The sequence below is a fragment of the Uloborus diversus genome, chromosome 6, assembly GCF_026930045.1.
Source record: "Uloborus diversus isolate 005 chromosome 6, Udiv.v.3.1, whole genome shotgun sequence".
NCBI lineage: Eukaryota > Metazoa > Arthropoda > Arachnida > Araneae > Uloboridae > Uloborus > Uloborus diversus.
Window position 1 is genome coordinate 105,328,633 of NC_072736.1, and position 12,334 is coordinate 105,340,966.

The 12,334-nt window shown below is 32.1% G+C and overlaps 1 protein-coding gene across 1 annotated transcript in view; it reads right to left on the bottom strand.

Annotated features, from left to right (window-relative positions):
- LOC129223755 (dual oxidase-like) overlaps window positions 1-12,334 on the bottom strand; it is a 253,791-nt gene that overhangs the window by 38,087 nt on the left and 203,370 nt on the right. Inside the window, exons 14-16 of the mRNA XM_054858115.1 lie at window positions 3,347-3,484; window positions 1,896-2,000; window positions 1,399-1,604 (exon numbers count right to left, since the gene is read on the bottom strand). Of these exons, the coding sequence (XP_054714090.1) occupies window positions 1,399-1,604; window positions 1,896-2,000; window positions 3,347-3,484 (449 nt within the window). The remainder of the gene's footprint in view (window positions 1-1,398; window positions 1,605-1,895; window positions 2,001-3,346; window positions 3,485-12,334) is intronic.

Here is a 12,334-nt window from a genome sequence, read left to right on the forward strand (position 1 = left end):
TCAGTTTATTTAGTATTGGATGTCTTCAGTATTTAATATACACATGTATAAATTTGCTTTCAATGCTATTAAAAAATGAAAAAAAAAAAAACTTTTGTTTCAATAAATGTATTTAAGTGTACATTTTAACAAAACAAAAAATGTTTGCACATTTTTTTATTATTTTTTTTAAATAAACTAAATGCCTAAGTTATTTTTTCCTACATTATATTTGTCTACAAAACCTCACTCCATGTGTTAACCATATTTTCCGCGAACACCATTGCATGAAAGCGCTCAAAAGACATTTGCACAACGGTGCCGATCAGGCTTGGCGCGGCCCTGCCTAGGGCCCGTATAAAAAGTTAAATTTTGTATTTTTTGACTCATTTTTATTTTTGCTTCAAACTTTCAATATCTTAACGCTGCATCTGATTTTGAACATTTTTGCAATTGGAAGCATGCTTCTAAGACTAACGTTTGCCAAAATACAGGTCTTGCAGGTTAAAACGAAACACCCTGTATAACTTTCAAAATTTTCAGATTTGGCAATACAGAAAAGAATTCCCGTTAAAAAAAAAATAAGATATTGGCGACCTAATGAACAGCAGTACAATTATTCTCGGATAGATGATAACTTGTGAGGTATCGTTCGTAAATTTGCAACACTTTCTGGCAGTCGTGTGATTAGCGATAGACACACGAGGTTATTTGCGACCAATTCCTTACAATTCGTCACCTATCCGAGAGTAATTCAAATGCCGCTCATTAGGTCGCCGATACCTTTTTAAGTTTCTTGATATTTTACATGAATCTTCTAGTAAGTTATAAAACCTATTGCTCAAGAAATTTTGAAAGTTATTAATTGTGTGCTATCTTTCGCGCATGCACATTGATAAATTAATTGCCTTAAATGTTCATATTTCATCAAATTTTCATCATTTTTATTTCACGTTTCATTATGATGATTCTTTTGTATGCAATCACTTATTTTTTAAAGTTTGGTAAGTTAACACAAAAAACTCTGCATGTAATGAGCCAAAACCTTGCGAACAAAATTGATAGTTTGAAATAAATGTTCATAGCTTCGTGAATATAAGTGATACTTTCACGACAATGTGTCAAACTATTCTACACAGTAAGTGAGCTAATTAATGAAGGTTACAGCTTATGTCCAGCTATTTACAATAGAGGATGATCAAAAACCCTGTTTTGTTTAGTCAATTGTTGCTGATTTTCTAAATGCATGGGTGTCTCTTAATTTTTGTTGAAATATGTAAGCTGAAGCATATATTTTATGTGACAAAAATTACAGACTAATTGTTTTCCTATTTCTTGAGAAATTTTTTTAAATGATTTTTTTTTTAATGATGCAGTTTTTTTTTTTATCCGTTAGTGTATATACAGCTAAAAACTTACCAGGTCGTGATCTCTTGGGGATCTAATAAGAAGCATTGGCTTTTTACTCGATTCTCTTGTAATTTCAACAACCAGTGAGCTAACAGATTTAAAATCAATTTTTCTTAAAATTTCGCCTTTTCTGTTAAGCGTCGATATTGTTTCTTCTGGTCCTATTTTGACTTTTACGCACCTTTTATAGTTCTGATGGAGCCATTCTTTAACATCTGAAAAAATACACATTTGAGTAGTTATTGATGAACTTATCTTTCAAGCATACATTCTTGAAACTGAAAAGATATTTTTGCGTGAGTACTTTCCGCAATTTTCGTGTTGGCCATACATACAAATTTATGTACAGATAATACGTAAATTCAAAGCTTTACAAATGGTTAGCTGAATAGAACGTACGATCAAAGCTTATTAAACGGTTCTCTGCTTTTTTTATGGATCAAAGTTAAATTAGTTTCTCAGTTTTACTCACTATTTTAGAAGAGCAGTTAGAAAAGCTAACTTACATAACTTGTCAAAATTTTTCCCATGATTTTTGCTTCTTTTCAATTTTATTTCTCGACGTCGCTTGTTCTGCAATTTTATGACGCCATATCCAATTCCAGCACAAACTGAAAATAAATTAAAAGCTATTTTAGTAAAAAATACGTACTGTTACTTTTAATTGAAAAAAATGTGTAACACGCATTAAATGTTCTAATTAGAATTAGAACATTTAATACATATTCTTGTCAGAGTCCATAAATTCTACGTAAAAATTTCAAAGTTAATATTTAAATCAGTTTTTAAGTTACGTTTCAAGTAGGTTTGCAAATATTTTCAAATTTATTTTTAGTGAGAATCCTGTTTCTTTCTTAGATATACATAATAACATAATATACATGTTGTCTATTAAGTTGTGTTGTTACATGCTATTACATACGCTGCAATGTGTTTATAAAGACTTGCACTGATAAAAAATTAATTAAACATGCTAATTCTAGTTTAAACATAATTACTTTTTATATTTTGATACTTATCCCACAGTTTTTTTCACAAAGTTAATACATTTCCGCCTTTCAGCGCGTGCACCTTTTTTTTTTTAGCTCTGAGAGGATTTAACCGATTGTTAAATTTGCTTTATCTACCAGTTTGTTGTCACTCTCAGCTTCAATTTCATGAAATCTGCCTCCAGCTCGGTATTCACTATTCAAGCCTGATGAGTTCTAATAAGAGAGAAACTGCTGGTTTCCAGAGAGAGAACAGTCTCTGGATATAATAAATGGATATACTATTTTTTCCCATAAAACTTTTCTTTGAGGCAATACTGTCACTTGAATGATCTTTGTCATTATAAACAAGTGAAACAGCATTCGTTGGTAAATTCCTACTCCAATCCTCTGCTAATAAGCATTTGCTTTATCATCTGTATTATTCCTCTCTGTCTTAAAAAAATAAGTAAGGATAACAATTTGTTGTTGGTGTTGTTGTGTGCCACCTACTCTGGAAATTTGGGGTGCGTTGCTTCACTTTTTCAACTGTACCGTAATTTGGTGTGAAGTCCGACTTCTACAGTACATACATGTCATAAGGACCGTTTGTAGAGTAGGCAACCATTCACAGCATAAAAACACATTCACACAACGGACAACGATAGGACAAGGACAGGAGAGAGTATGTCCATGCCCGAGCTGGGATTCGAACCCAAACCTTCCTGTCGCAGACATACTTCTCTGATAACTAGACAAGGCAGGCGGCAAGGATAATAATTCACTTTGTTCCATCTTAAAAGGCTTAATTACTTTTTGGTTTATTTTATGATTAAAAAATCGAAGTTATGAGACTAAAAAAGTCCACTGGTAACAACAGATTTAACCAATTCATACCTGTAATAGTCAAGCTGTGGACATTCCCGTGCATGTGTGCAAGGATATGAGAAAAGGAAATAAATTTGAACATTAAAAAAAGTGTTTCTTACCTATTGGTATGAATGCTAAAATGATACAAGAGTATATGTATGCAACTTCATTTCCATGAAAGTAGTCATAACCATCAAAAATTAAACAAGGTTCCATCATAGTTGCGTTGAGCTGCGCTGGTTGAGGGCACATATCACCTGGAGAAAAAAAATAATGTTGAAACGCACAATTGTTGAAAAATACAAGAGCTGAAAATTTGGAGCACATATAGCATTATCTTACAAGCAGTATCAACAACAAAATATCTTTCACTTTTTGGATCCTCAAGCAAATAAAGGATAAACAATTATTCCGATCATAAGGGGTGCTACGAAATTTCATTTACTATTGACAGTTTCTCTCTTTCTCCTATCAAGCAATATTTCCTCATTTAAAATTGGTTTAAGACAGACTAATTTAAGGACTTTTTGTGAATTAATCAATCAATTTTCAGTCAAAGAAATAATTTGAATTTACTGAATCTAAATCATCAGTTGAAATTTTGAAAATTGTGCGAAAACTTATGAGTAAATTACTAACGTATATTCTTTACAGAGGTCTATAATAAATCAGATGCACCCCAAAACCTTTGAACATGTAGATCGCTTGGTCTGCTCTTGTACCAATTTATCTTAGAAGAGTCCTCATGATTTTTGTACAAGACAAACAGTTATGATGCTGTTCTATCTACCTTTTGACGGCATATTTTTAAACAGATCTCTCTTCACTCTTTCAGTTATTGAATTTGTTACGAGTGGGCATTATTGTAACACTTTAATAATATTATACTGTGAAAAATATTGTCCCCGTTGTAGCTTTAATTTAACAACGTCCAAACACCTTGTCGTTCTTGGACATTAAAACTAAATGTGTGCAGAATGTTAGAATTGAATGACTGAAGCCTCAGTCTGGAATTGAATTTCAGAAATGACACTAGCTATACTTTCTGAGACGTTTGTGAGTATATTTACTTACAAACATATGAGGTAGTGAGAAGCAAAGGGATGTAAGTGGCAAAAGTAAAAATTTTGAGATAATCAGTACACATGGTTGGTAAACCTCTCATCTGTTCCGGGGTCCGATATATAGCTAGTACTAGTAGCCTTAGAAGATGCTGCTATACAGCATGATTCAGAAACACTTTTTAATAAGAGACTGCCTAGGACCTGAATTTTAAACACGTTTTACTCAAAACTTGAAAATGTTCACTTACCTCACTTTGCTTCTCACGGCCGCAAACAACTAAACGAATATTCAAAGACAACTAATTGTATAAAAACTTATCATTACAAGCAGCTTTTTTTTTTTTTTCTTGTTTTTGAACATAAACCTGATTGTTCCTTTTTTCTTTGAAATTAACTAGGAAAATTTTGCGTTGTTTTTTCATATTTCATTATCAGAGCTAGTTTTAAACAACATTAAAATGGTCTATCACTTTTCATTATATCGCTACCTAGAAAGCTCAACCAACACATCCAACAAAGTGTGAACATCAAGATATATTACTCTTAAATACACACATCTTATTCAGATCGCTTGTTTAAAAATTTGTAGAACTAGGATGAATATAGCCACCTAACAGATACCATTAAACGAGATAAAATTGTAATCATTCCAAAAATAAATACTTGGATTACTTTACAAAAAAAATTCAGTTAAGAATGACTTATTGAAATTATTTTAGTGAATTATGTTCATGAATGATTATGTGATTATCATCACGATATAAGTCAATTTGTAACCTTTTTTTTATATAAAAACTCCGGAATTGTGTAAAAAGAACTTTAAACATGATAGTAGCAAATTTTTTTCACACAAAAGCGAAACTCAGTCTAGCTCAATTAAAAGCTATCAATTGTTAACTTTTATATGCGTTTGCACATTTAACTGCTTTCAAATGCTTTTAAAACTATTGCAAGTATTAAAGAATAGTAATAGCAATTTGTTCATGGAAATAAAGAGAAAGATTAAAGAACGTGGGCCTCAGTGAAAGCAATCAGACATATCAATGATTTAAAGGCAACGCGTGATTAGATCCTCCCAGTTGTCCATCATCGTCCACTCACAGCACCGCCTACGTATTCAGTTAAAAATTCTTCATTTTCCATTATCGCTGGATTGTTTTTCCTTCTTAACTCCTAAGGACTTTGTTGTTGCTTTAAAAACCCAATCAATTGTTAGCATATGAAACGTGAAAGCTCGCCTCATTTGCACTCTTTTGTGCATAATGTTTTAAAAGCTTTATTACCTTGTTTCGACTTACGAATATTTAAGATGTGCTGAGACATGGAGTCTATAAAGTTAATTTATATCATATGTTGAGCAGTACTTAGGTTTATTTAAAAAATATTTTTTATAGCAGATTTATGACAAATTACGCTGAAATACGCTGCAGATTTATGCCAAATTACACTGAAATGTGCTGCAGCTTTATGATAAATTGATGGAGGTAGGGGTTCCCATGAAGACGGTTCCATGGCGCAGACTGCGCAAAAGAAATTTTTAGGGGGAGTATTTAAAAGGTATTTTCTTCTCAATTTTAGGGGCTCCCGTTCTGGGGGGTGCTCCTTTTCATTTGCGAGGGAATTGCTGTCTTCCTTGGGGGGGGGGGGGCACCTTTGACGGGGATACTGCAGTTCGGTCAAACCTAACCGGGCGGCATTGTTAAGGCAGCGAAGAGTAATATAACACCATACGTACACTACCAGGTTTTGTTTGCCCTAATTGTAATTTGATCGCTTTGCACTTATTTTTACTCCAAAACTGGAATTTAAATTTAGTAGTCGAGATACGCAGGCAGAAAGTTTTTTTCTTCTGTCGTGATGTATTAGTTACAGCACTCAATAATTGTAGTCAATCCTAAAATCTTCATATTAAAGTTAATTCTAAAGCTGCCAATAAAATTAAAATTAAAAATTGAGGTACCCGACCTCTCCCCGCAGTATAGTGAAATATTTTCATTGAAATTTTTAAGATGAAATTTAAGGTTTATAATTGGGGAAATTTCTCAGAATTAAAGTATTTCAATTTTTATTAACTCTGAAATTAAGTTGAGGTGTTACCCACCAGATGGGTGTCCCCCGGGACGGGGGGTGCCCACTCTTGAGAAAAGTTTTTTGACTTAGAAAAAAAAGTTTTGTTTTCTCTAAAGTTACAGCTTTCAAAAATTGAAAGCACAGGATTTGATTAACATTTATTTGTTAAACATTAAAGGGGAGCTAATTAATCCTTTTCATTTTTTTTAAAAATGGGATTCGTAAGTAATCTCACTTTAGAAGTCGCAACTATTGGATAATTTGGTCTTCAAACTGAATTTCCAACGTTGTATGCATCTTATGTTTACAATAAAATATAACGCGAATATTTCATAAAAAAGAATCAATATTTCAATCGGTGTTTAGGGGTTTCCCCTTTTTCCCATAAGGTAGGGGGAGGCATTGAAAAATTAAAAAATAAATGAATAAAAAATTTGGAGTCGTTCGATTCAAAATCCAGGAGTCAAAGTCGGAGTCGGAGCCGGCCAATTTTCTTCCGACTCCGCAGTCCAGGTTCAAATAGTGATTTAAGCTTCTCTTTGCAAAATAATATCAAAGCATTAATTTTTTATGCGTAGATAAATAACGTAGGCTTGTTGAGTTCAGTAGTAAATGATTTTGAAACGAACTAGCTTTTCTTCCCTGCGCACCAATAAAAAAAAAAAATGAAACAAAATGACAACTAAAACAAACATTTCGTAATCTTAAAGATTAGAGCTACGGCTAAAGATTCGAATTTAGATTAAAATTTAAAAACCGTAAGATATATTTGAGCTACTGTCTCGTGATCATAACAGAAAATTGCTCAATAATCATTTGCATGGATAGCGAAAAACAATTTTAGCATCGTAATTGGAATGAGAAACAATAGAATTGAAGAAATGCTGAGAGAAAATTGATAGAACGAAATTGAACTCGTTCAGAAGCGCATTTCTAAAGCACGAATGCGTGATAGAGCTATAAAATATCTACAAACCTTTTATTTTTATAGTATGAACGGCAGCACTTTTATACATACAGATTAAGGGAACATTAGAAATAGATCCGTTTAATATATTCAGTTCAAAGATATCTTTGAAACATTAGAGTGTTTTTTTATCGTTATTATATTTTGCTATGCGTAGCATTTTAGAAATTAGATGCTTTAAGAAAATTAGATATTGCTTGATAAATTATTGCTCCATTTAGAAAAAGTTACTATGTGCTTAAAATGAAAACACTTATTTCCGGTTTGCTTTTTATTTTCTGTTTTCTTAAATTGTTTGAGTGCATTTAAGAAAAGTACTGTGAATTTCATTTATTATATCTCAAGTTTTGATTCGGAAAATAATTTAGTACTAATAATGAACTAGGTAATACATAGCATTTAAAAATCAAGATACTTGAGCAATTTGATACTGGCTAATAAATTATTGTCCCATTTGCAAAAAAATATAATTTATTAACAAACAAAAACACTTATTTCTGACTTGCCTATTAGTTTCAATTTTATTTAATTATTTGTGTGCTTTAGGATTTCATTTTCAGTATTTCTAGACAGAAATTATTAAACAATTTAGTATTAATTGATTATTATTCAGGCAATACATTTTAAGCAGAACTAGCGAGCTGTAATACTAGGTTCAGTCAAAATCTTTGCGCTATTTGACACATATAAACCACGTGAGCGTATGTGCAAGAAGTGCTGAAGATACACATGAAAAAAGCCAAAAAGCTTGCTTATCATACAATACTATTTAGTTCTAATATGTTGCACATTTATGTGGTCGTGCTAAAGATGAGCAGTTAGAAAGCAAAAATTTTACAATTATTTAGTCTGAGTCTTAGGTCATAACGTAGTCGTAGGAACGCGAAAACTTATGCCGCTCAAAAGGCGAAGTTTGGTAAAACGCCGCACTGCAACAAGAGGGCTCTAATATAATATTAATATTAATTTATTATGATGGATATGATTGTCACCAAAACAAGCATAACAAAATGTTATTAATGAATGATATCGAAAAACAGGCTAAAAGATGGCTTTATGACGATATAACATGACGTACACGTGTGATGCTAGGTACGTGTAATGCTAGGTTTTTAAAGTTAACAATGCATTGATTGAGCTTTTATGCATTAAATATTTATTATTAATTGCAAAATTAATTAAATGACTCACTTTAATTGTTCTTTAATTTTCAGATCTATCTCCGAACTCTAAATACTTAAGTTTTTGTATTGCACAATAAATCAATCAAAAACGGAATGCGTAGCGGATTTTTTTTTTTCTTTTTTTTTTTTTTTTTCGGTTCTCGTAACAAGGAAGTTGAACTCTGTTAGCTACGTTGAGAAATTTTCTGAGCTCAAAATTTTGTGCTATGAGTTCCCGAAATATTTAATTCCGGTCTTTTATATACATTTATGTAAGTGCTTATCTGCAAAGTATTATTTCACATCAATTTCTTCTATGTAACTTACACATTTTCCTCAAATACATAATTTAAACTTACTGTTTTTCATTTTAGGATTCACAATTTTTGAAACCAAATTTTAATTCAGTTAAGTTAAACAATTTCTTTTTTTCATTTTCTTTGGAGAATGACTGTACATTTTCTCTACACATCATCTTTAAGGTTAAGAGGGAGCATCCCGCCTAGACATTGAGAAATTAATGTATTTAAACATATGTGGAAGGGAATTTGGTGTTTTTCTATATAGTAGATGCGGGTATTTAATTTACATTTTGACCCCCCCCCCTATTGTGGAAAATTTGAAATAATAAGCCAGAAAAATGAAACACTCTTTTTATACAGATTTTCAAATTACTTGAAGTAGTTCTAAACCATATTTCATTAAACGAATCTTTTCAAATTTTCTTAAACAAATCAAAATGAAAAAAATTACGCATTCTTAAATGAATAAACAAACACACTAGGGGAGACTCTGGTGGAATGGAACGTCGGGAGAATTGGACCAGTTGCTTTTGTGCAGGAGTAAAATATGAAAAATTGTCTCGATCTTGTCGAGTAGATGTAGCAGCTTAGACTCTTCATGGATTCTAGGCTACTATATTAAGTTGACTGGCAACAGATAAATTTTCACATTTTAGTTCGATATATATATGCAACTGTCCCATTCCGCCCAACTCCCCCCTATCTATCTAAATCTAAAAAATGTATACATGACCTTATTAAGGAAAAAAAAAAAACATTGAACTATAATTTTGGAAAGTTTTTAATTAGTACGTCCTTTTTTCTTTTCTTTCTTTTTTTATTCAAATTACTCATTTGTGCCTCCATTTTTTTTTTCAAAAAAGAAATTAATGTTCCCTTTTCTGCCAGGCAATTTAAGCAGCAAAACTGACCAATGTCTTTAAAATACTATTGATTTTCTGAACTATAAGTTACTTTCTGACTTATATCAAAAACATAGCTTTATTCAAAAGTAGCATTGTTGGATCCTTGATAGAAACAAACTTTACTCTGCTCAAGTAGAAAAGAAAAGAAAGAAACTTATCAAATTTTGTAATTATCAATTGACAAGATAATAATGCTGTTCCTCTCTTACAGCCTTCAGAAATAGTTAAAATAAAAGAAAGAGCGAGGAAATACGGAGATGTTTAACATAATCAAAGAAGTTGTTTGTCTTACTTCTCATCATTAGTCAGGCATTTGGCGTGTTATTACTTTTTTTTCACTTGTGAGCTGCATGTAATGTTTTGTGGGCTTTAGTTTTTAGTTTAAAGTGATGTCACGTGGTTTGATTTATTGGAAATTAAAAATTTTTCAGTTGTAATCGTTTCACATTTGCATTTGTCTAAAGAAAAAATTTGCATTTTTATAACTTTACTTTTAAAATTGTTGATTAATCTTATAAGAAATGTTTACTACACACAATGTTGGGGTTAGAACGAAAGTAGCGTAGGTCATTCTGGCAGGAATTGGAGAAATTGAAGGTTTTGTAAAAACATCTGACGAAAAAAAAATCAGAACTTTTAACTTTAAGTCGTAAATTATAAACTCAAGAGAACTATTTGTATTTACGCAGGGGTCTTTTTAAAAAAAAAACTATGCATTAGTTTTTATGAAAAGTTACTTGTTATTTGTTTTTGAGTCAAAATTAAAGTGACTCACACCTTTATCATTCTACATTTAGGATGGGTTACTAAATGAAAGTCAAACATAATGGATTCATGACTGCCGAGTCAGAGTCAGACTGATTTTGTGGAAAAGGAGTCAGAGTCAGTCCTTTTTTCTTCAGCACCTCTGCCCTGCTTACAATGACTGTTGCAAGTGAGGGATATCCCTCTTAGCAAAAAATTCTGGCTGCTGGTCCAATAATCAGCATGGAAAATTAGTTACATCACTGTCATTCTTGCTTGAAAAGCAGTTTCGGTGAGTGGAAAAATTTTGAGCTCCTAGTGATAAATATATTTTCTTGTACAATTGCCACTCTAAATAGAGGAGATAATGAAGAACCCAAATCCGTGCTAAACTCAATTTGTAAAATTGCTGCCTTACGCCACTATCGTTCTATTCCATCCATTTAAAATAAATGGTTGCTTAAATAAGCATTCATGCGTATTCCAAAACTAAAATTAATAGCTTTAAAACCTATTACGTTTAGAAAACAACTTTAACTACAGGATTTAAAAAAAAAAAAAAACACTGCAACTTCACTGAAGTTGAATGTGATTTTTGCTTTGAATACTACTTCTTTAACGTAAGATGTTAATACCATGGTAAAAACTCCATTTCCTCATTTCCATTTGCAACATGCAACAACATTAAAACATTTGCTATTGCATTTAAAGTTTCATGTTTTGTTTTTAAAAATGTGTTTTAGTATTTATTTATACATTGTACCTCTTTCAATTCGGCTTAAAACTGGAGAAAAAGTGCTTGATGTAAGAGAACATATTATAACACTTATTCCACAAAACTTTTCATCACATCATGTAAATATTTATGTGTATTCTAATGCTAAAATTTTCGCGTATATTGTGTGTTTTTCTTTGTATATGCGACGAAAATAACAAACAGATGTGAAAATTTCAATCAATTGAAACAAAAAAAAATCTAAAGCTAAACCTCCTCAATCTAAAGCAAAACCTTCATTACATAAAATGCACCGCCAACTCAGTTATTCCATCCGAGGACTACAGTTTCGTGCTTTTTAGCACTCATCAGCTCGGAATAGGAAGCCACTGAGTTGGAGGCGGAAAACCTTTTAAAGGAGCCAAGAGAGCCAAACAAACTGGTAGCTGATGCAGAATTAGCACACCAGAGAGTGACCACATCAATGGTGCGGTTCAACTTGAAGACTGAAGGCAAAGCTAGGTATTTTGCAGTAAGTTACAGATCTAAGCCATTGTTAAGGCAAAAATAAATAAAATACAACGCCATTTGAGTTGTTACATCACTTTTAAGAGATTTTCCACCTCCAGCTCAGTAGCTTCCTATTCCGGGCTGATTAGTGCTAAAAAGCAAGAAACTGCAGTCCTGTGATGGAATAACTGAGCAGGCGGTGTATTTTATGTATTTTTGTCTTAGCCCTGGTTTAGGGTGTAACGTACTGCAAAAATCTTTGCTATTTCAATAGGCTTTGTAAAGGACTGGCCGAAATCTTGTCGTTAATATTCATAAACCAACAAGACTGCTTTTTGAAGTGGCTCGTAGGAAAAGCTACTCCTTTCGGGCAGTATTCGATTCTTGTTATTTTTCTTTTTTAGATAGTCTTTTGTTTAATGCGGCCTTTCTTCTACTAAAAGCCATTTCCCTGCATTAGTAAGGGCTTTGATTATTGGTAAAAACAAGGGTAGGTAAATTTAACAAACTCTGTTTTGGTAAGGCTATCCATCTCTACTTATAATAGGAAGTATTGTAGTGTTTTTTGTGTGTATGAGCTCGTATGTACGTGATATCTACATGAATCATCGCACTGCAGTTAGGAAATTTGCCACAGAAGTAGTTTGCTCACGGAAAATATGAAATC